We start from the raw sequence: 26,124 nt of genomic DNA on the forward strand, positions 1-26,124 counted from the left end.
TTCAAATGTTATTATTTTGTCAGTTTGGGGAACTATATTTTGCATTCTGTCAAATAAAATCAATGTATAGATATTATATATGCATACTTGACTTTCATAAGGAAATTTGTCAAAGGACTTTCTTACTCTTCTACCTTCTTTTTCTTAACGTGTACTGATAATGCCATTCCATTGTGTAATCAGACACGTAATTTATAAATTCTGATTAAAATATTACATTTTCCCATTTTCATGTAAATATTTCAGAATCAACCGGAGAATGCAGGTCAAAGTGCAAAACAGTGTGCACCTTGTGGTCCAGACAATGGAAATGCTGGATACGTGAGGGCAAATTTCATGTCTGGTGATAATGGTGCTCCATTTTTTCCATTTCATGGTATACATAATTACCCAGCTATTGCTGGAAGCACAAGATTGCAAGGTATGTAAAAGCATGACATAATCTGGTCCTTACTTGGACAAACCTAGTCCTTACTTGGACAAACCAGTTGAGTTCTATTGCAGGAAACGTATACTCATACTGTTTACACATGAAGCTGAATGCTTATTTGGATAACATAAAATTGCCATTGTATCCAAGTTATCACCACTGTAATGTTGAGGTTGTCCCTTAGTACTGTTTTATCATAAAATATGTCTTTAATATCGGAATACATTTTTGGTGAAACTTACCAAATGAATATGTTTCAACATACTTATTCATTTACAAATAAAGGTATTTTGCTCTTTCTTATCAATAGATGTCACATTCGCTCATTTTGATACTGCGTGTAAGAAAGATCATTACGCTACTATGACCAATCCATCAAATGATGATGGTATCCACCCAATGTCCGCTGTAGGTACTGTACAAAGAAGGTAACAGTCAGAGACAAGAACAGGGTTTACATACATATACCTAATTTAGGGTAAGTACTAATAGTATTTATCCTATATATCTACGGACCACTTGCATTTATCCAAGTTACGTAAATGTAATCATTGTGTATCCTTACTTGCTAGTTGCATTATTTTCATCAACCTAGTACACTTACCTACAATACTTTTTGTAATGTACCGATTTACAATACAAATAAGTGAGAGAGAGACAAGTTCTGTTATAGTTGAAAGCTAGCACTGAAGTGTTTATTCTTTATTCTACATCTACTATATATAATAACAATATCGGTAATGGGTAATTAATCTGTCAAGGTGGAATGTTTAGTGGTCTCAGCAGTCTCTACTTTAGCCATTAGTGACCATTAAGTAGCCAGGGTTATATAGAAGTGGGTTAACATAATATATATGGTAACAGGTGAAGGAAGTATAAATAATTGGTAGCAAGTAATATTAATCAAGTTCAATACATTACATTACATTACATTCCCTCCCTTCTATTATAAACAATTCTAAGCTATTTATTTATAATTGAATCAAAGCAGCACTGTACTAAGTTATGGTTTAATAACACTTTAAATGTATATGGTATAATGCACTGTATAAAGTAAAATATAAGATCAACATTTTAAATTGTCCAGTAATAATGTCCATAAAAGTTTCTATATTTCAGTTATTAAAAATGTCCATATCTTTCCGGCGGTTTTCTATCGCGAGTAAGGTATACTCTTCGCTGAGCAGTAATAGACTGTGCTTCGACAGTCGATTGTGATGTTTCCACTGTTCAGATTTGGATTAATGAGTTTGAACAGGCCTATAACGCTTCCTGATATGGTCGGCATGACGACGACAAACTCGTCCATCTTCTAGTTTTATCTTGAATGAGATGCGACCGGATTTTAATATTATTGTTCCGGGTAACCATTTCAGATTTTGTCCTCTAAAGTTCTTTATATACACCTACTCTCCTTCTACAAAAGTGCGTTCTTTGCATGACGATCATGGGCTAATTTCTGTTTTTCAAGTTGAGTGATAACACGATCTGCTTGATAAGGGTGTAAAAGATCAAAATGCGTTTTCAATTTTCGGCCATTCAGTAATTCTGCTGGTGTTTTGCCAGTTGTGCTATGAGGTGTATTTCTATATTTAAATAGGAATCTTGAATTGTTTTTTTTTTTAACTTTATTTGGTAATCAAGGTTAAAAAACAATAAAATATAATACATAGAAAATAGAAAAACAATTGCACGGAAAAAACAGGCCTTGATTACAAGGAATGCCAAGAAAAGTTAAAAACTTATTTCCACTTGGGTCCTAAAAAGAAGAAACTGATAACAAGAACATACAAATTACAACATAAGAATCTTGCGACTTTTGTTTCGATATATCCATCTTTCATACGTTTCATTGTTTCTTTAAATGTGCGTACAGCACGTTCCGCAAGACCATTCGATGATGGGTGATATGGGGCTGTTAAAGAATGTCTTATTCCATTTCGCTTTACGAATGTATGAAATTCATCACTGGTGAAACATGTTCCATTGTCGGATACTATTTTATCTGGCAATCCATGCGATGCAAATATAAGCCTGAGCTTATCCACTGTGGTATTTGTCGTTGAGGAATTTACCGGAATTACCTCAAGCCATTTTGAGTATGCATCGTATTAAAAACATTTTTCCAATAAATGGTCCAGCATAGTCGATATGTAATCGTGACCATGGTCTATTTGGCCAATTCCATGGGTGCAATGGTGCTTTAGGTGGTAAAGTTTGATTGGATTGGCATGTATCGCACTGCTTTGATATGTCTTTGTCCATATAAGCCACCATAACGAATCCTGAGCAAAACTTTTCATTCTGACAATTCCAGTATGACCGTCATGTAGTGCTTGTAGCAACTGTTTTCTACCAGGCTGTGGAACAACAATTCTCTTTCCCCACAAAATACATCCATCTTGTGTAGAGAGTTCTCTTTGTCAGATCCATCCAATATGGTTGCAAGTTTTCAATTTTTGGATTAGTATTGGGCCAACCCTTTTTAATGTAGTAAAGAACTCGAGAAAGTGTTGGATCTTTAACCGTCCAACCTTTAATATCTGCTGTGGAAACTGGAGATTGGTTCATTGGCTCCATCAATAGAACAGTTTCGGCAGGTTGTGGAATTGATTCTGGTTTTCCTGGCAATGGTAATCTGCTTAAGGCATCCGCATTGGCATGGGACTTTGTCAGTTTGAATTTTAATGTATATTTGTATGTACCTAATTTCAGTGCCCAACGTTGGATTCTAGCTGATGCTTGGCTAGGCACAAGTCTGTCCTCATTAATAAGACCCAGCAATGGCTTATGGTCTGTTACCAATGTGAAATGTCTACCATAAATGTAAGACTGAAATCGCGTTACTCCGAAAACGCATGCCAAACCTTCTTTCTCAATTTGCGAATACTTTTTTTCCGCTTCTGCAAGTGTTCTAGATGCAAATGCGATTGGTCTTTCTGTACCGCCCCAATTCCATATTGAGATGCATCACACGATAATTTTATTTCCTTTTTTGGATCATAATGTGCAAGTACTCTGCAGGAAAGTAGCAATTCCTTTGATTTATCAAAAGTAGATTGTTCTAAATTTGTCCAGTTCCAAGCTTTATCCTTACGAAGTAAGGCATATAACAGAGCAATTAAGTGTGTTGGATAAGTTTGGTAAAAACTTCATAATAAGATAATAATCCCAAATAAGCTCTCAGTTCTGTCAAGTTTTGAGACGCTGGAGCATCTTTAATTGCTCTCACTTTGGCGTTTGTGGGATGCAATCCCTCTTTGTCGATCAGGTGTCCCAAATAACCAACAGATTTAACCATAAAAACACACTTACTCTTTTTTAGACGAAGTCCAGCATCTGCCAGTCGCTTTAGGACGGTTTCAAGAGTTTCGAAATGCTCAAAATCTTTCTTTCCTGTCGTAATTAATATATCGTCCAGGTATACTGTAACACCTTTAATTCCTTGTAATAGTCCTTCCATGACAAGCTGGAAAATCGCTGGTGCTGAAGAGACTTCAAACGGCAACCGTGTATATTGTAAAGTCCCTTTTGAGTGTTGATTACAACATATTTTCGAGAATCTTTATCCAAGAGTAATTGTTGGTACGCTTGTGACATATGTCCAATTTAGTAAATTTTTCTTCGGGGCAAAGGATACTGATCAACTTTGGCTGCTTTATTTACAGTAATTTTGTAGTCACCACAGATCCTAATGGTAGATTTATCTGCCTTAAGTACCGGAACTATTGGTGCAGCCCAGTCTGAAAACTGTATAGGTTCAATAATGCCTTCTCGTTGTAAGCGATCAAGTTAGTCATCTACTTTCTGTCGCAAAGCATACGGAACATTTCTGGCTTTGCAAAATTTTGGCATTGTCTCTTTATCAACATACATTTTTGCTTCAGTACCCTTAAGGGTACCTAGTTCATCTTTAAATATTTCTTGGTATTTACCAAGCAGTGAACTTAAATCTAATTGGTTTATTACCTTGATTTGTTGCCAGTCCAACTTTATAAACTGAAGCCAGTCTCGACCAATTAGGGTAGGTCCATCTGTTCGCACAATCGTTAACGGTAATATTGTAGTAGTACTCTGGTATGTAACTTCAGCATTAATTTTACCCAAAACATCCATTATTTGTCCAGTGTACGTACGTAGCTTAACTGACGATGGTTCAAGTTTTCTTTCAGGCCATAATTGCCTAAATTTCGTCTGCGACATTATTGATACCGAGGCTCCTGTGTCAATTTCCATTTCAGTATCCAAACCATCTAACAGTATCTTAACTTTCATAGGTGGAGGACTAGACGTGGTCTTTATTCCAAATAATTCTTCATACATTTCTGTAGCTATGTTGCTTGGTTCATCGCTTGGCTCATCTGCCACAACATTTTTAACTGTTTGGGGCTTCCCCTTCTTTTTGCTAAGACAAACAGATTGAATGTGTCCTACCTTGTTACAATAATGGCAAGTTGTTTGCTTAAAATAACATTTGTCTGGCAAATGGTTATTCTTTCCACAGCGAAAACATGGTTTCGACTTCTTATTTGTATTTGACATAACTAGTTTTTATGGCTTCATAAGATTATGTTAACACAATATATGTGCATAAATTGCAATATTATAGCATAATTATCGAATTTTAAAAAGTGGACATTTTTGCCATTTTTCGAAATAATTCCTTTTTTCCCCCGCATTGAAATTTTCGAAAAATGGCAAAATTTCGACCCTTTTATTTGTTTACATAACTAGTTACTATGGCTCTATAAGATGATGTTAACACAATATATATACATAAATGACAATATAATAGCATAATTATTGGATATTAAAAAGTGAACATTTTGCAAATTTTCGAAAAATTCCTTCGGTCCCCAGCAGTGAAATTTTCGAAAAATGGCCAAATACTTACCCTTTTATTTTTTGACTTAACTAGTTTTTATGTCTCCATAAGATGATGTTAACACAATATATGTGCATAAATTGCAATATTATAGCATACTTATTGAATTTTAAAAAGAAGAAAATTTGGCAATTTTTCTAAAAAATTCCTTTGGTCCCCCGCAGTGAATTTTTCGAAAAATGTCAAAATTTAGATCTTTTTATTTTTTTACACAACTAGTTACTATGGCTTTATAAGATGATGTTACCATAATATATGTGCATAAATGGCAATATTATAGCATAATTCTTGAAGTTTAAAAAGTGGAAATTTTGGACATTTTTTGAACAATTCCGTAAATTTTGACTTCTTTTTGTAAGCAATTTTGTTTACATTTTCAACTGCAGCTGCAGAGGTTGGCTGCTGGCTGGATCTCTTACATTTCTTGTTGCAGTTTCGATGCTAGTTGCAATTTCAACAGCTTTTTCCAGTGTCAGTGCTTTTTCTGCCAAAAGACCAAATTCCGTGATTACGGACGCCAAAAACTAGACGATCTCGTAACATTGTATTGAGCGAGGCTCCAAAGTTACAGAATTCTGCCATCGATCGAAGCGATGCCATAAATTCAGGCACTGTTTCATTATCACGTCGAAAGCGTGAGTTGAATTTGTATCGCTGTACAATTTCACTAGGCACTGGACTGTGATGCCCATTCATAGCTGTTACCAGCTCATCGAATGTTTTATCCTTGGGTTTTTCTGGTGTAACCAAATTTCGTAAAAGCTTATAAGATGATGGGCCAATAACTGTTAACAGTGTTGCTTGTTTCTTCTCCTCTGTAGTAATTTCTTTTGCCTTGAAATACAAGTTACTTACTTACTTATTTGTTTTCATAGCTATCCCCAATATTGGGGACATTTCGCCGTCATTGACATTATGTTGACATAGCACAACTTTTCTTAATTTTATGAGAGACGTTAATTTTGATGAGAAGGTCATGGAACACTAATTAATTTTAAAAACAACTAAAAACCTGGGAACTGTAACCCTGACGGGTACTCTCCCTCCGGGTCAAAGGGATCCCGAAACTCATCGGTGGGCAGGGGCGCTCATCTCCCTGTTCAGGACTATTCCTGATGATTACCCAACCTATTTACATTTAAAATTAAAATTAAACATCAAGACATAACTTAATCAACTTAATGACTACTGGACATAGTAGTTATTGTCTTCTATAAAAGATGCTGGAAGCACTTCCTTATATAGTCTTCTCGGTCTAGTTGACTAGCGTTTATATTTCTCTGAAGTATACTTGGGCTCGGTCTTCCTATCAATTTACTTTTTTGGTCATAAAATGTAAGAACTTCGCAGAGATCATAGTTCTGTCTCCGAATACAGTGTGAAATCCAGTTAGATTGCTGTTGTTGGTAGAATATCGTGTTGGTTATTGCGTAGAGCCTCTGGTTATTGACAACGTACCGCCAATCAGTTTCCTGTTGTTCTTCTTCTTCCTCAGACTCTAGTCTAAAGTCTAAACGCTCAACAAACTGTGACCAATCTTCCCTTCCTTCAATAAATTCTTCAATTTTGCCAATAAGGGCCATTCTCGTCGCCACTGTAGTGTAATGTACCGATTTACAATACAAATAAGTGAGAGAGAGACAAGTTCTGTTATAGTTGAAAGCTAGCACTGAAGTGTTTATTCTTTATTCTACATTTACTATATATTATAATAACAATATCGGTAATGGGTAATTAATCTGTCAAGGTGGAATGTTTAGTGGTCTAAGCAGAGGGTCTACTTTAGCCATTAGTGACCATTAAGTAGCCAGGGTTATATAGAAGTGGGTTAACATAATATATATGGTAACAGGTGAAGGAAGTTTAAATAATTGGTAGCAAGTAATATTAATCAAGTTCAATACATTACACTTTTCATTTAATCTTAACAGTAAAGTTAATCTTTCTGATTGCGTGGAGATGGATTGTGATGCATTTAAGAAAGCAATGATCAGAGATGAAGATGGTGGAATTCTAGGAGGATCACGGCCTGGTTATGTTATTCCTGATTCTCCATACGAGTGGGATAGAGATCCGAGACGTGGACTTAAAATTCCTTATGATGAAAAATGTCCACATAAAGGTTGGTTGTCTGCTTTAATGTTGAATTTTAGCTTTTGTAAACTGTGATTCTTCCCTAAATCTTTCCTCCTATTAAAGTTGCACTCTTGAAACAAGACCAGTCCATTCACCGAGACTGGGCACGCAATTTTATTGTGGCATCCCTTTTTTGAGGAGTAGGAAAATCACTGTGTTGTAGCTGTGATCTTTTATATAATCTGCTCTTTTCATTGGTGTCATGGGTACACATGTCAAGAGCGAATCAGCACATTTATGTCTATCGTTGCAATTGGAGAGACTTATGAGATGTATATGAGAGTTCAACGAATCCTCAAACGTTATGACTTCATTTCCTGAACACAGCTCCAGATCAGAAAATAGTTGTCGGCATCTGGTATGCCAATCCTCAACGCTTAGATGTGTACCATCAAGGTCACTATGTCATGTCAAATAACGGGCAGCTGGATGGAGATATGTTCATATACAATACAATACAATACAATACAAATCTTTCTTTATTCTGGAATAGCTCTTTCAATACACAAGTACTGGTCTCCCAAGAGGTCCAGATTTGGAAAAAAAATACAAGAAAAATAAAAGTAAAAGCTATATTAAAACTATGTACAATAGAAGTTATACAAGATGTTTAAATTCAACTTGACTAAGTGTCTCATAATTTTTACGGATATGTACAGGAAGATTATTCCATAAGGTTGATGCTCTATAATTAAACATTCTCTTTCCATAAATATTGTTCCATGCTGGAACATTTAGAGTTTTTGTTGATTGACTTCTTGTATTTTTTGTGTGAAAAGTGTCCATAAATTTGAATAGATTTGTTAAATAAGATGGTGCTAAACCCTGTAGGCATTTAAATAGCATAATTAATAAATCATTTTCCCATCTGTCATGGACACTCTTCCATTTTAGTGAGGACATCAATTCTGTTATAGGGGTGTACATATCAGCATAAAGAATGATTCTAGCTACTCTATTTTGAAGTACTTGAAGACGATTAACAAGTTCTAAGTTACAATTTGACCAAACATTACTACAGTAATCAAAACAAGGTAATACTATTGCATTAGCAAGTAGTCTTAAAGCAAAATTTGGAATATAATATCTTAATCTACGAATAATACCGATACGTTGTGATACTCTAGAAGCTACTTGTTCAACATGCTGTTTCCATGAAGATATTTAAAATTGTCAACTTTTTCGACATCATTGCCATTAATAGAAAGAGAAATATGGGTTCCAGAAGATCCAAACGTTCAGTTCATGCCAACTCCTGACTCCAGCATTTATGGCGAGAACTATTTTGATCGCGATTGGCAGACTCTTTGGATACTTATACGTGGTAGTGACCCAATTGACATCATCACTACACCGGTTATAATGGTTGACTTTGGTGTGGCTCCTGTTGATGTTTTCTATGAAGAAGATCTTGTTAACAATCTTGCCAGTTTGGTATATATAATAAGTAAATAGCTTTCTTTAACCATATTAAAGTATCACATAATCTATCCAGATTTCTTCTTTTTTCAGTTTCATATGTTTAGAAATGAGTTGAATTTTATTTAATTACCTATTCTTTTAATATCTAAACAATAATTAATATTTTTTCCTTACAGGCAATTCAACCCTTGAACATGATAAGTTAGTTAACCTTCAAGCAGAAATTGTTAATGCAGCACAAACCGGTACTTTGTACGAGAGTCTTGAAGTTGAGGTTATTAGCAATGACCGATCCTTCTCCCCCAACTGAAGACCCAACAAGGGGTGTGAGAGCAACAAATACAACAGGAGGTCCAAGTACAGGCAATGCAACGTAAGTCACAATTTAAGAAGTAATGAGTTGAAGTAGTGTTTTCTGTAGAGTTACTGTAGTATAGAACTGGCTTGTATCGTCTTGTCCAAAGTCTTAAATTGTATTCTCATGTGTGGCGTGCAACAAACATAACCATAATGCCTATATCATTACAAACCAACATAACTAATTGGTATTCTGAGAAGCAAGCTGAAGAAGAGGCATCTAGTGACCCAAAGCACAATGAGTATACGTTTACGGCTGATGCTATGGAGAACCATCCATTTGAGGTTCAGCCTTGCATCTCTATATTGGATACCAGTGTAGGTTTTAACACAATTCTTTCTAAACTCCAATATGCTGTAGGCTATCAAGCTTTGGTAATACACCATAGGTTTGATACAAATATTCTACGAAAAAAAGGAATTATTCAATGATTTTTTGATTTTTTCAGGCTGAAATTGTGCAAAATCTGGGACATTCTTCACATCCATGGAAAATGCCCAGGAGTATCTGATGCAGAGCTCGTCAGCAACAACACTGTAGATATAATCCATGACTGGGCCAACTTCACTGATCTTGCCATTAATCTGTCGGGAAGTGGTTACTTCTTTGAATTCAGCATTGTTTATTCCAACTCATCCACGCTAGAAGGTATCAACTCAACAGAGTTTTCTGTCATTGAGGGTGTTTTCCACATATCAATCGCAGATCAACAGTAAAAGTTTTGGAGAAATTTAATGTTCAGTTTAATCTAATTGAAGATTTTACAACGGATATTGCAGAACATCTGGATTCCAAGGTTGGTGATTTTTTAATTAATTATAAGTCATTTTCAAATTGTCAATGCAGTTCTCTCTCTAATTAACCATCCATCTTCTATTTAATACTGCATTATAATTCAAAAATCACCATCAATTGTAGACTAGTGACGTATCCAATCTAAGAGCAACTTCTTTTTGAAGACTACAGTCCATTTCAAATATTCAATGCAGGTCTCCCTCTATTTAACCCACTACCTTCTATTAATACTTCCCCCTACCCCAATTTTAAAAGCATCTTCAATTGTAGACTATCGTATCCACTCTAAGAGCAACTTATGTTGAAGACTAGCCAAAAGTACCTACAAGTCGACACTCCCATAAAAATCCAATTACAGACTACTTTCAAATTTGATTTCATCGGCTGTATAAATCACCTCAAATTAAAGACAACCTCCAGAACAATTGGATAAATATTGGTCAAACATTGGTCAAACAAGGATAAATAAAATATTCTAGGCTTTTCCTTAGGCTTTTTGTCTGGCACTTACTTGTTTTGGGTTCAGGCAGTCTTTAATTTCAGTATTTTGCAACTTAATAACAAGTTGTGTTAAAATACTTCTATAAGGGAACATATTAAGTGGATTGTTTTTAATAACAGATAATGATCACAAATCACAGGAGATCAGGAAAGTGCTAGATATGCACAAGCATGTGATGCGGTATATGCCCAAAATAAAAAGCAGGCAGCAGAGACTTCGAGGCCACAAGAACAGCCAATAGCCAAGGACATATCAACCTTGAAGAATTATAATGTAATTGCTGTAGTTGCGGGTGAAAACGTTTTAAACACGGCACATCTTTTTAAAAAAAAATAGGCATTGTTGCTGGTACAATGCAAACTTCACTCTCACAAAGCATAAACACCTTAAAAACCAGAATCTCGCCAAAACCTAGATTATCTCAAAATATTTCCTGCCCTTTATATAGTCCGTACAGCTTATTACCCACACAGTACATATCTTTTACTTACCTGTTCTGCCAGTAGGTAATTGAAAAATCAGCAAATTTTGTCAAATTAACAAGTGGCAACACTTGTACAGGTAAGAAGAATAAGAAAACTTAATTTTTTTTAATTAATTATTTTATTGTGTTTTTCTATAGGAGATAACCCAGAAGCCTAGAAGTAGAAATGAATACTTTTACAGGTAAGCTTTAATATAGTTTATAAACAAAGTATGTAAAATAAGAATACTTCTTTTGCTAATAGAAGAGACAATTCCAGAGTGCCATAAAATCAAGACCATATATTTGTTGGTTCTAAACATGGGAAAAAATTTTATGGTAGATCTTAAGTTCTTCAATGCAATCAGTGCAATCAAAGTACTTAATGTACAGATAGATATTAGGAATATATTAAATTGTTAACTTTTCATTTATTATTGATCAGCAGATGAAACTTTTAAAGAAGAAGAAAACATCACAGGTAAGCTTATAAAACATTACTAATAAAAATCTATACCAGCTGGTGCTGAGGTGAGGTGAAATTAAGATTGACTCTTTCTATGAAGTTCTTTTTTAGTGTTAAAATTAATTAATCCATGTCTCATTTTCCATTCCAATCTGTCCCTGTGTCATAAGAAATGTTTAAGAGTTGTGCAACTGTAGATGCCGGAAATGGCACTTATCAGACACAAATTAGATTTTCGTAAACATTACATTCTTAACATTTTATTGTTGTTTATCAGCAGATGATGCTGATAGTTATGGACAACTAGAAATTGCCACAACATCAGGTAAGTCTACTACAATATTAGCAGCAAAACATTTGAAAACACAAATGTACAATGTATCAAGAACGAAAATGTATAAAATATTAATGTTATAAATTGTTTTTGTTTACTACTATAGGAGATGACCTATACAACCATGACGATCTCACAGGTAAGTTTATATTTAAAAAGGTTCGTTCTTCACATGCCAAAGAGCATTCAATTGGTTAAAGAGCAGTGCATATATATGATTAGACTGGGTTCCAGCCCGTAAATAGTAAAGATAAATAATTTGGCACATATGGTATGATAACCTACGTCATTCTTATCGGATGTTTGCGGGCATGCAAATCGATTTCTTCACATATTTCCCCAGTGCGTAAATCTGAGTATTATATTATACGTATAAAACGCCATATGTGCCAAAATTTACGGGCTGGAACCCAGTCTAATATAGAATGGATGTCTGAGGTTGTCATATGTACCTGTAGGCCTATACTTCTGTATTTAAGCATTTTAATTGGAATATTGTTGAACATTAAAGGGAAAGAGATCAATATAGTGTTATTTTTTAACAAGTACAGTACTACAGTAGTTATAAAATATGGGCCGGTTGTTGGTCGCAAATATTCAATTTCTCGATTCCAAGTGGATAGCTGTTATGTGACATCAAAATAGGACAAATTTAGGACAAATACATCTGTAAGAGATGATAGAATAATTGCATTTTTGTTTTTCTCATTTTGCAGGCAAGAAAGAGGTAGCGAAATTGTTGACATCAAATCCTGGATTCTCAATTCAAAATTGGATAATTATAAGGATGAAAGTTAAGAATGAAAAAATGATGCTGATGAGTTTTTGATTTTAAAAGATTTGAAAATAGATATAACATAACGTATGTTAACGTTCTGATTGATATACTTGTTTTTAATAGTGTTACCATATCAATTTGTCAGGCTGTTGCAACTATGGGCGCGTTTATACAACACGCTATTACACGCATATTCAACACGCCTACGAGAAGTGTGTTCTATAACATCGAAGCGATTCCGTGTAATGAGATTTTAATTGCAAAAAAGGCTACTTGGCTGAATCCAACATTTTGTGGATTCCCGGTTGCTGTTATTATTATAAATAATAGTGTAATTTGATATTTGGGCTACAATAGTCTATAGATTATAGCATGGATTAATTAGTTTAAACTAATTAATACATGGTTATATACTACAAGTTGATCAATTTGGAAATGTTTGCAATATTAAAAGTGTAATTTGATATTTGGGCTACAATAGTCTATAGCATGTATTAATTAGTTTAAACTAATTGATTCCGTAAATCTTCTAATTGTAACCCTGGGTTATTATTTTTTGATTGTTTTTTAGGGTGGGTTACTATTAGAAGTGGGGGGGGGGGGAAAGGGGATTACTATTGGAGTAGTGGGTTATTATTACTAATCTTAAATTAGGCACCTGAAAATAGTAACCCACCCCAACTTTTCCGGTCAGCAAATCATAGAAAAATAATAAAACAGTACGAATAAATAAATTTGTTTGAACTTTATTTTATAAACTCAAAAACACCCGAGATCAACATGCATTATCTCCTTATTTTCAAAATATTGCTGCATAATAAACGACCAGTCTTAATGTCATTTTTTCAATAGTTTTTGTGACTCTAATAATAACAGTAGTAGTAGTGGGTTATTATTATAGATTGACTTATAAGTTGGGTTACTACTAGAAGGGGGGTTACTATTAGAGTGTGGGTTACTATTAGAATTGACGGTACATGGTATAATACAAGCTGATCAATTTGGAAATGTTCACAATATTAAAGTGTAATTTATTAAGTTATTCAGTGATTAAATATTTCAAAGTATTTCAGCTAGAATGTCAATGTTTCTAATTTATTTTTCTTTACATTATGATCATTTATTTATACATAAAAATCATCACATATAAGACAAGAACAATTGTCCTGTAATTGATCCTGCTGGAGATAGATTTCATACATGTTAAAAACGTCAAATGTTTTAAAAAAAATTACCGGTATGAATATGAAAATATGAAGCACAATTAGTGTAGTATGTTCCTTAATAAAATTCTTAAAATTAATACTGTAACAGACTGAAATTAGGAACTATCCAGTGTATGTTAGATTCAATTAATAGTATTCCTAACACAGTACATTACTGTAGCAGCTTTGAGCGAGTAGCCAGATTTCTAATTCTTACATGATTGTACAGTAGAACAAATCATCAATAAAATAATCCAATACTTTTACTGGATTTGGACATCAGATGAATCTCTGATGAATCTAAAGATGTTAAAAACCACATGGACAATTGTTATTTAAATATTTTCAACGTCATGACAATACAAATTACATATTTAGAATATGACATCAACTAAGAACAATATAGCCATAGAAAATGAGAAAAACTGCAACCAGCTGCCCAAGAACATTTACTCCATCAACACATCAGACACTAGGCCTATATGAAAAGGAAAAAGACATTATTAATGTTAACACAACGAGTACCAGACAACATAACTCTTTTGGGATCATTTCAGCCACCAGTTATTGCGGCCGTCAGTTATGCCAGTACATTTTTTTTTTTTATTTATTTTACATGTGCCAATAAGTATGTGTGATTTTTATAAATAAAGTTGTTTTGTTTCCGTTTCGGTTTTATTCTGCAAATTGTGGTTTTTTGAATGTTGGAAATTAGTTTATTTATTATTAGTTACCATTACCAATATTAATAATTAATATTCATTTTATCGATAACAGGATTATGGTTTCTGTATCAAGTTATAAGTGCATAAGAAATGAAGAAGTACAATTAAAAAAATGGGAAATATTGTGTTTATGAGATGAGCCTTTGTTGTTTGGGGTATCATGTATAATAATGATATGCAGAAATAAGAAAAGACGTAAACAAAAGAAATATACGATTAATTATTATAATTAATCATTAAAACTAGATGTTAGATTAGTAAAATTTGTTTTGTATTAAGACACATTGATTAGTATTTATCGGCTGTTTAATAATTAATTAATATTTACTATATTCATAAAAACATTGCGCGGCTGATACTTGACTAGATACTAAACTAGTTTAATGGCCATTTAGTTCTGTGTTTATTTATGGCTATTTGGAGGCCTCCTTTTGTTTGGTGCGCATACAAAAGTGGGCCCGATCATCCGTTTAACACCCATACGCGAATCCTGGGCGAATATCTACTAGGCCTATTCGGGATCCAGTCAAGTCGCCCCATCGCAAAGTCGCCTCATACAAAGTCGCCCAATACAAAGTCGCCCCATCGCAAAGTCGCCCCAAAACAAAGTCGCCCCGGCACAGTCGCCCCATCGCAAAGTCGCCCCATTACAAAGTCGCCCCAACGCAAAGTCGCCCCATCGCAAAGTCGCCCCATCGCAAAGTCGCCCCATCGCAAAGTCGCCCACGGTTTTATTTCGGTATGATTATGAAGCGCCGCCGCTAGTAGTATGCTGTAGTCGGTTGCGTTTGATATCGATTGCGTTGTTACTTTGGTCGCGCTAAATGTCGTATACATTATGTTTATCCTATTATATACATAATTTGTGTTTTAATTTTTATTTTACAGGTTTTAATGGAGTGATGTGCTTTTTAAAAATCATTAAAGAAATAGTCCCTTGTTTGAAAGTTCTAAAAAGATTATCCCTGATTTATAGTTTCGAAAATGTTAATTTAATATGATTTTAAAATTAGTTACCAGAGCCACTATTACGAATCTTTCTTCAACCTACGCGTGGATACCAGCTCATTTTTAGGATAATATAATAAATGTATAAATGTGTAGTAGGCCTTCGTATAGATTTACAGTAGTTAAAACAATAACAGTGTTGTAAGACAATGAGTGTTATAGGCTACTTATTGATCATTTTGCATTTATTGACAATACAAGTTATGTGTCTTAATTTTATGACTTTTCAAAATGAAGAAAAAAAATAAAAAAATTTCATCGCCGATATGATTGTTTTACATGCAGGTATTTTAGTAAAATTTAAAACAATACATTTTGACCATGGAAAAACCATCGTACAGTATCGTGTGCGTGTTTTTTAAAAAGGGGAATCCCGACGGTCAGCAGAAAGATGTAGCAGCTAGCTGTGAGGAAACAGATACCAGAAGGCGCAGCTCCGATTGGTTTCAGAGAATGTTTCAGATGGCGAGTCGCCTTTTATTCAACAGCACAATGATCATTTTACTGAAGAAATTCTTTTCAACCCTTTTGGTTATAGAACATTCTAATTATCATGCCTAATAAATATCCTCATATCGGGTGTTTATTTAATTTTAAATTAAACAAGACAGTGAAGAGGCACGGAATAATACGTACACGGACGTACGACGAATACACACACGCACGTCATCATTTACGACATATAGTGGTGATATGAAGTAATTTAATAATGGATATAATGATGGGATTGCCTTTCCAGGCTTAGAATCAATGTTCATTGTAATACTATGTATATAATAGTAAACTGAATGTTTATAAATAAATTGTTTTACGTAATTTGTTGCATATAAAATAAAAGACACAGACGCAGCCTACGTTTCCTATAAAATATTTCACATTTAAATAATTATGTACTGTTAAATTATTATTATGCTGGATAATACTATAATCTTAAACTATGTTTAGGCCTACAAATTGTCATTTTTTAAGGCACACATCTTTCTCATCATACTGACCTGTAAAATAAAAACAAAAATCAATTATTAATATAGGCCTAATAATAATAATAAATATTCATCGACCAAAGTAAAAATAATCTAGATCGTAACATCATTTTATCGCGACCAAAATTAAACGCGACCGATTTCGAACGCGACTGATATCATCGTAAAACTCCGGCGGGGTTTCCCCATCTTCAGATGGTGCGTTGTAGTGCGACAACGGCGGAGTAATTACGGGGGTTTCCCTCTGGTAAGCTAGCACGTTAGCGCGACCGCGGAGTGATTAGTCGGGGTTTCCTCTCTGATGGGGGTGCGTGCCGATCGTGTAACCTGAGACTACATGGCGGGGCTCCCCCTTTTATGCATACACGTTCCGTGTTATTTTGTGTATCATTGCGACATTTTACGCAATTGTAAACTATTTTTTAACGTTTTGGGGCGACTTTGCGATAGGGCGACTTTGTGATGGGGCGACTTTGCGTTGGGGCGACTTTGCGATGGGGCGACTTTGCAATGGGGCGACTGTGTCGGGGCGACTTTGTTTTGGGGCGACTTTGCGATGGGGCGACTGTGTAAGGGGCGACTTTGCGATGGGGCGACTTGACTAGCATCCGCCTATTCTAGGCCTACCTAGCTAGGCTAATTAGGCTAGGGCCTAGCCTAGGCCTACCTAGCTAGGCTTATCCTAATAGGCTAGGCCTAACCTTTTAGCTTGTGCAACTAGTTTTTAAAATTGGTACCAACTCACCTCACGCCCAGCCAGGCGGCAAAGGCCGCATCACTTAGACCTAGGCTAGGCCTTCTAGGCCTAGAATAGAAGACACCGACAACAAATTAAAAGACATGCCTCTAGGACCTAGATTATTTATAAATTTGGTGAAACAGAATTTAACCGTTTAATTATTTTGTTTTATATAAATTGTAGCCTTAAGGATTGACAGAAAATAAACTTAGATAGGGGTCAATCGGTTGATTTTACTTCCCTCTTTTTACTCGGGGTACCCGAGTCTAGGACTTATAGTGTAAAATGGCCTTAAGGGTAATAATAAACTCCCCTTAGCACAGCGATTGTGGTATGAAAACGTTAAGGGGAAAGACAAAAAGGGTTATATCTGCCATTTTACCTACAAAATAAAAAAAAAGTTTGTATCGTAATTGGAATCATTAACATATATGTTGAAACGCAAAAAAGAATATATTTAGCCGATATTTTGGTTTAAAACGGTTGGAATACCATCTTTCCCACTACACCTGTACAAATCCATTTGCATAACAACGCCGACATACCACCAACGATGAGATATAAATTCTTTTCTAAACACGTAACGAAGAGAACTATAATTCCTTTTTTTCTGACATTCAATTGTTAGTCACTCGCGGCGGTCAACGCGCCACACTGTTGAATTTTGATGTTGTTAATCTTTTACATTATATTATCCTAAATTAACCTGACTCTCTAAATATCTCTCTTTCAAAATAAAAGAAAAGCATTTTATATTTATTTAAAAAAAAAGAAATCCGTAGAGATTCGAACCCCAGCCAGTAGAGCTGAGAGAATTCAATCCAAACGATAGTTACTAGAGCACTACCCGTTATGCCACAATGTACACGAGTAATAAAGGTGACAATAGTATAGTCTTATACGCGCTTCATATTACGTCATTCTAATCGTTACGTCATAAATTTGCATATTCATGACGTAATTTTGAGGAAACGAATCTAGTTTTAACCTTGCTATTAACCAGAGGGCCGGATAGCTCAGTTGGTAGAGCGTCGTGGAACACGATTATCGTGGGTTCAAACCCCATGCCGGTCGGTGGAAAAGAGTTAAAGCTATGCGAGCTTCTGTGTTTGGGGTTCACAGATTTAAACGTCCCCCTTTCCACCACACATTATGAGGCAATAACATCAAAGCATCTGATGTGTGGTACCCCCAAGGCTGTGAGAGAGCCTTACCGTGCTAGAGGCAAGGGAGCACACCATCATTTTTTTTTTTGGCTTCCCGCCTCTTTCCGATCTCGTAAATTTTATGTTTGGCGCCCTCAATTTTAAGAACACCTAAGTTATGTCAGAAAATTAGGAACAGATAAATAGAAATGTGTAAAGATGCCGATGCCTAGCCTGGCTAGTGTATTCTCTCTATTTATTTAAATACATATGCATTATTGTAATAAATAATTTCACAATTTCTGTGTGAATTATTAACTTTGAACAAACGAACATTATTCCAAACCATGTACTACATTTTACTGTGTTTGATCATGAATAAATGAAATGAATTAAGTGAATAATTGATCATGAGAAATCAAAACAACTGATACAATGAATTAAATGATGAACAACAGCAGCCATCCAACCAACCCATTGATTGCTACTCCTATACAAATATTGATCAGTTGGTATGCCGTGCGTTATTATGCAAATGAGTTGGTGCAGGTGTAGTGGGGAAGATGGTATTGTTATTCATTGCGGTCAACACGCCACTCCGGGCGGGAACCTAGCAGATCCCCTCATTTAGTTTGAAAGAAATCTCGAAAAGAAATCCATCTGGAAAAGATCTACACACATGTTCTAGCTATTCCAAATCCATTATAAAAATAATACCATTTATAATGCAAATGGCGAATGTAAAAAAAAAACAGACGTTAAGGCGAAATCGCAAAATTATATTTGTTGACAAATGTTATGGACATTTTAATTCACGTTCATTCCCGTGATATAGTATAGTTTAAACTACACACTGTTCTAGCTATTCCAAATCCAGTATAAATTATAATACCATTTATAATGCGATGTAGGCCTAGGCCTAGGCCTAAATGGCGAATGTTAAAAAAACAGACGTTAAGGCGAAATAGTAAAATTATATTTGTTGACAAATTTTATTGAAATTTTAATTCACGACTGCTTTAATCTCACTCTTCCCTGATATAGTGTAGTCAAAACTACTATCACACATGTTCTAGCTATTCTAAATCCACTAAAAAATAATAATACCATTTATAATTTGCAATGTAAATGGCGAATGTTAAAAAAACAGACGTTATGGCGAAATAGTAAAAAGAGCTGTCCCCAATTAAACGAGGGGTTCTACTATAATATAAATGTAGGCCTACACTATAATAGCTTATGAGAAGAAAAATTTACTACCCAAATGTTATAATGTAAAAGAAAAATACTAGTATCAAGTTTTTAAAAAAAAAATAACTTAGGCGCACTTTTAGTAAAAAAAATGTTGTAAATGTATAGTAGAACCATAGGCATCATATTTTGAAAAATAAAAAATGTCCAAATCATCTAAAATTCTAGTAAATTACCCAATTTTTATACTAAAGATAAATAAATACATATAGAATTATTGTACCAAATTTGAACAAAATTGAAGTTGGTTAAGTATTTTTCCACGATGGTTTTTGAATGATGTTTTTACAGTTTTATTTTATCCAAATAATACTAAATTTCTATCACTAATAAAAATCTAACTTTTCGATATACTGTATTACAATTTTGGAATTATTAATACTCTTTTATGAGTGGAACACACTTATGCTATTAAATATTAAAATGTAATGTAATTATTAGTCATTAATTAGATATTACTTAACTTTTTTTCCCCGTTATTTGAAACCTACGCGAAATAATAAGAGAGGACGCTGTTTTACTGGTAATAGATATGGTTATTATGTGTTGTATTCTTCCGCTCGAGTATTCTTTAACCCCACAGACTACATCGCCCAGATAAATAGCGAGATCCTAAATATTTTTGTGTTCTTATATGCTATAGGAAAGATGATTCCATTTTGCTAAAGGAACCTTTAGAAATACAATAGCTTTATTTATTTGCAGTTTATTCAACAAGAAACGGAAACTAAATATCTAAATAAATAAAGTATAGACATAATGAATTAAATTAATAAGTACTTTTAGTACGAGAAAATGTATTATCAATGGGCAAAATGTGTAGCATTGATGCCATAAAAAATAAATTGACGAGTATCGGTAGCCTAAATATGTAGGCTTAGCTCGTGGTTCAGTGTAGCGGAGGAAATTCACTTTAGCTGCGTATCCTTATTACCACAACGCGAGAGAAATTGGCCTAACGGGTAGGCCTAGGACTTGTAGTTTGGGGGGCCTAGAAAGTCAAGCAGAGTGCCTCGGCCAACCTACGTTCCCTAGTAGGTAGAATGTTAATTTAGACCAGGCCATTTTTAAATAGGGCTGTATAGCGGAAATAGTTCTGGTGGTTCTACTTATATTTATTTGTATTAAATGATTTACCAAATCCTATAATTATACTACCTTAACAGAAAAATTAGTAATAAACTAATAATTACTTCTACGGGAAAATATTTTATATCGACGGGGCAAAAAATATCTGCATTCCGAAACAATAAGTTGACGAGTCTCAAAAATTGTGGGCCTAGCCTAGGCCTAGCTGGCCTATCCGTTGTATTGTATTGTATAGCAATACACTTGTTATACTTAGCTAGGCCTAGGCCCCTAGCTAGTAGTTTTTTTATTGGAATGTGGAAGGATGTCTTCGTATCAAATTAGCTTTGGATACAAATTGGTTTTTTTAAGGTAAAGTGGATGCAACAATAGAATAGGCCTAGGCATAATCATAATAATAGGCCTAGTATTAGCTCTAGGAATACAGGTCAACCCGTACCCATGCCAACTGGTACCCACCAACTCGTACCCAAATTTTGGCTTACTCGTACCCAAAATTTTGGCTGACCCGTACCCATCATTGGCTGACCCGTACCCATCATTGGCTGGCCCGTACCCAAGTTTAATGCTATTTAAAGTATATTTATATTACATTTAAACCCAGTTTTATTACATTTTTAGATACCAATCATATGTTCGATATTATAATGGCAAAAACTATTGACCTAAAAAGTATAATAATATGTACAGACTCGTACGAAAAAAGCACAGCTTTAATCGTATTTGCGTACGTCGTATTTGGTCAAGTTAATACTTGAGGGCGCTGTTTTATATGGCTCTGTCAGATGTCAGTGGTCGGCTGTGCTGCATTCTATTTTTTTTTTTCATTTATGAGTTTATTAATCTATTATTCTCTACGAATAGTAGTACACGGAAATTGAAATACCCACTAGCCTGTGATGATGAAAACTTGAATTATTAAAAGTAAACATGAATATCTTTTATACATAATTTGTATTTTCATTTTATTTTACAGATAATGAAGTAATGTGCTTTTTGAAAATCGTTTTAAAACGAATGGTTTTTGTTGTTTTGTTTTGCAAGTTTTGGAAAATATTAAACTGTTTTAACATTTCGAAAATATTTAATACATTTTTAAGTAGTCACTCGTATTTTAAAATCACGAAACTATTTAAGTGGATACCAGCCTCATTGCTGCTATGAGCATTTAGTAGTATATTATGATTATTGCCGTTTATCTAGTATACAATGACGGATGTGAGAGTTAATAAAAGGTAACCTCCAATAATTTAACATTTAATTACAAACGACGACATTTGCTGTTATTACGTTTTCATTTTATAATGATTATTACTGTATTATTATGACTAAAAACCGAAATAAATACTACTAAACCTTAAAAAAATCATCTTATCGCTGAAAGATACGTAAGTACTCAGACACGTGTAGGTAGGCCTTCAGAACGTTTATATTATTTTAGTAAATAAGACGACATCCGTTGCCATGGAAAAGCGATCGTAGTTCATTCATTTGTCTTATTTGACACATTATAGAATGCGTATTTTTTTTTAAAAAGGGAATCCCTCGTCAGCAAAAACACGTAGCTGTAAGTTATTGAGCAAACATCTACCAACAATGTTTAATCACCGTAAACAAACAGATAATTTTACTGAATTATTTAAGAAAAAAAAAATAAATAGAAAACGATCATACGCCACATTGCGTTGTCTATTTTTGGACACACTACAAATGGACCCGTACAAATGCGGTTTTTTTTATATTAAAGAGGAATCCCCATTCAGCAAAAACACGTAGCTGTTATAGAAGAAAATCTGCCAAAATGTTTAATTGCCTTACAGTACGACAGTACGTGTATATGATCATTTCACTGAATTATTAATAAATTAAATATATGGAAAACGATCATACGTCATTACTGAGTCGTCTCTTTGACGCCGGGCCGCCCTATAAATGCGTGTTTTTTTTATAATAAAAGGTTAATCCCGGTCGACAGCAAAAACACGTAGCACGAAATCTACGAGTAATTCGAACCCATAGCCCAGCAGGCTTTTTGCTTAAAACAGGGCGTTGTTAATTCAACCAATTTTAAATATACCAATACAATAGAAATAATAATTACTTGATCGAAGGTAATCAGGGAAGATAATGAGAATAAAATAAAAGAATAAAAATTGATAAGTATTATACGTTGTTGGTACTTTACCTGGGCTTAATTGAATTGTAATACTAACTATACAACAGTTAAAATATTTTTTTATTAATTAATGTTCTCTTACGTAAATAAAAAAGACACATCAAACATACGTTTATAAAACTATAATACTACATTTAAATAAATGTTAACAAATATATGCCTAATTAAACGAAGTCTACAATCAAATCAATGGTCATTTTTATTAGCACACATTTCACCGAGACCTGTAAAATAAAAAAACAATTTAAATATAAAAATATTCATACGGCAAAAGCATACCACTAGTTTTGCGCCGATCAAACCATTACAAGTAATTATTCAAATTGGGTACGAGTAGGCCAAATAATGGGTACGAGTAAGCCAAAAATGGGTACGGGCAAGCCAAATAATGGGTACGAGTAAGCCAAAAACTTGGGTACGAGTAAGCCAAATATTTAGGTACGAGTTGGCATGGGTACGGGTTGGTTTGGGTACGGGTTAGCCAAAGTGGGTACGAGTTGACCAATTATTTGGGTACGGGTTAGCCAAGTTGGGTACGAGTTGGCATGGGTACGGGTTGGTTTGGGTACGGGTTGACCAGCACCCGTACCCTAGGCCTACTAGCTAGGCCTATAGTCTATTATAGCTCTAGGCCTAGTTAGGCTAGCTAGGCCTATATGACAGATCTGTTTTCTTCTTCTTTCTTTTATGGGAATGGGTTAGGCCTATAAGGCCTAGCTAGGCTAGTATTATTACTATAAAGGCTATATCGTTAGTCTAGTATCAAGCTAGCCTAGGCCGAAGACCCTATATTCAATTAGGCCTAGCTTAGATATCAATTGGTTTTTCTGTTGACAGCTTTCATTCTAAAAACTAGGAAATGTAATTTTGGTTTAAGGTTTATTTTTTTTAGGCCCAGCAGGCTAGCCTACATGCTGGGACCTATCATCCTAGTATTGGCCTAGCCTATATACCAAATACCTAATAAATACAGTACAATCTATCCGCATGTCCTATATTAAACACCAAACCAAAGACTATTCAGGGTTATATGTAACAAATATGATGTAAATAGGCCTATATGCTTTTTATAAATCAACTTCAGTTCCAAAAAGTCAATATTTATATAGTTAAAAACAAGGAATATTTAAATAACGCTAACTGTTACGCCGTACACATCTTTTGATCGATTCAATAAGCAATATTTTATAATTCGAGATCTGTGCTGACTTGTCTGTGTTCTTGAGTGATTCTTCAGACAAGACATAAAGTTGTTGGGTCACTGTCTGTACGACCTAATAATTAATAATTAATTAAAAAATTAGTAGAATTGTTATTGTTTCTTCAGAAGAAAAAAATCTCAAAATGACCAACAGAAGACGACTGGATATGTGTTTTGAAGCATCACATATTAGAAGACAAGACCCAGATGGACATTTACTGTATTCTATTTGAAGGAAAAGGTAATCTTATAATAGGCTTACTAATATTTTATGCAGTGTAGTGAAATTCAGGCATCACTGCATCAGTGGAAAATTCAGAATGTTAACACCAGACCATGATTTACTGGCTAATTGTTAAAAAGTGATATATTGTGATATATGCAGTAGTTATTTGAAAAAAACCATAAATCATTAATTAAAAATACTGTTGCAGCCAATGGCGCAATTGCAGATAATTCTTCTTTTTATAAAAAAAAGTGCAAAAAAGAATTATAAGGCTTCCATTTCAGCAGGGCTTGATTTTTGTTTTTGTTGTGACTAGCCCACTGGGCAAGATAACTTAACTTAATTATATTAAGCCTATAGTTTAAGTAAATGCTAAATTAAATTATAAATAAACAACTATAAAATAAAATTATTTTTAATTTACACTAAAATATGTTTTAATGTTAATAATAAATTAAGTACAAAGTACTGTAAAATATTTCATCCCAATTGTTAATTAACTTAATCAACGGGTAAGTATAATGTTCCCTTAGGTTGCTTTCTTGGATATTGGAGGAGTTACTGTAGAAGGTCCAGCGGTTGTATACATTTCATAATGGCTTCAGTCCTGCTATCGGGATGTTTGGTACTTCAGGACTAACAATTCAGGATAATGTAATTCACCACACAGTTGGAGCAGGTAAGCAATGCCAAAATACTTCTCTTTCCCTTATATAGTAACTTACATTTTAGATTAATCTGCTGTTAATTCTGTCTTTCCTGGTACATATCAAGACCGCTACAATGCTGAGGATATATCGTGGCCAGCAGGTATTGAAATTGAGAGCTCCAGAGATGTCATCCTACAAGACAACACTGTGGTAGGCTCTGAGATGGTGCTGTACCATGTCAGTGGGGAGATTGTGACGTTGAAAGTCAATGGAGCAACAACGAAGGCCATACTTCTTTGCACGGTGTTCATGACGAGGGATGGTCAGAGAGACTGCACACAGATTGCCAATTTCTTCATCTGGAAGAATTGGGATTATGGAGTCTTTTTCCAAATTTCGAGTTCCGCTGTAAATGACTGATCTTGTTCTTGCTGACAACAACATCGGGGTGATGCCATTTGTCATTGAACCATCTTCTCTTAGTCATGAAGCTGTTGATAAGTATGTGTGAGAATGGACGTTTATAATTGGTACAAGCCTGATCTTTGATTGCGATGAGTTACAGGTAGGTTCAGTAAGATTTAACATTAAATAGCATGTTACAAACCGAATACTGTATATATGTAAAAATCATAATGAATGAAAGTGGGAAACCAAAAAAAAAAAAAAAGAAAAGATATAAACAGTTTCAATAAATATGAACATTTTTATTATTCATTTTAAAAGATGTTTTTTTTTTTTTTTCTGTATTTCAATTTTTATTATATTTTCATTTTGGGGAACTCTATTTTGCATTCTGTCAAATAAAATCAATGTATAGATATTATACAGTATATGCATACTTGACTTTCACTCGAAAGGAAATTTGTCAAAGGACTTTCTTACTCTTCTACCTCCTTTTTCTTAACGTGTACTGATAATGCCATTCCATTGTGTAATCAGTTACGTAATTTATAAATTCTGATTAAAATATTACATTTTTCCATTAACATTTTCATGTAAATATTTCAGAATCAACCGGAGAATGCAGGTCAAAGTGCAAAACAGCGTGCACCTCGTCCAGAGAACGGAAATGCTGGATTCGTGTGGGAAAATTTCATGTAATGGTGCTCAATTTTTTCAATTTCATGGTATACATAATTACCCAGCTATTGCTG

General features: G+C 34.3%; 1 protein-coding gene across 2 annotated transcripts; it reads left to right on the forward strand.

Moving 5' to 3' along the window:
• Positions 1 to 288: 288 nt before the first annotated feature.
• LOC144845239 (fibrocystin-L-like) lies at positions 289 to 11,194 on the forward strand. 2 transcript variants are annotated; one of them, XM_078702427.1, is made up of 5 exons: positions 289 to 421; positions 7,247 to 7,437; positions 9,050 to 9,246; positions 9,680 to 10,027; positions 11,151 to 11,194. In XM_078702427.1, the coding sequence occupies exons 2-3, from the start codon at positions 7,275 to 7,277 to the stop codon at positions 9,181 to 9,183; spliced, it is 297 nt and encodes a 98-aa protein (XP_078558553.1). In that variant the 5' UTR covers positions 289 to 421; positions 7,247 to 7,274; the 3' UTR covers positions 9,184 to 9,246; positions 9,680 to 10,027; positions 11,151 to 11,194. The 2 variants fall into 2 exon arrangements, with proteins under 2 accessions (XP_078558553.1, XP_078558552.1); XM_078702426.1 differs by lacking the exons at positions 289 to 421; positions 7,247 to 7,437 and adding an exon at positions 7,693 to 8,898.
• The last annotated feature ends 14,930 nt before the right edge of the window (positions 11,195 to 26,124 follow it).

This window comes from Antedon bifida, chromosome 6, assembly GCF_963402885.1.
Source record: "Antedon bifida chromosome 6, ecAntBifi1.1, whole genome shotgun sequence".
Classification (NCBI taxonomy): domain Eukaryota; kingdom Metazoa; phylum Echinodermata; class Crinoidea; order Comatulida; family Antedonidae; genus Antedon; species Antedon bifida.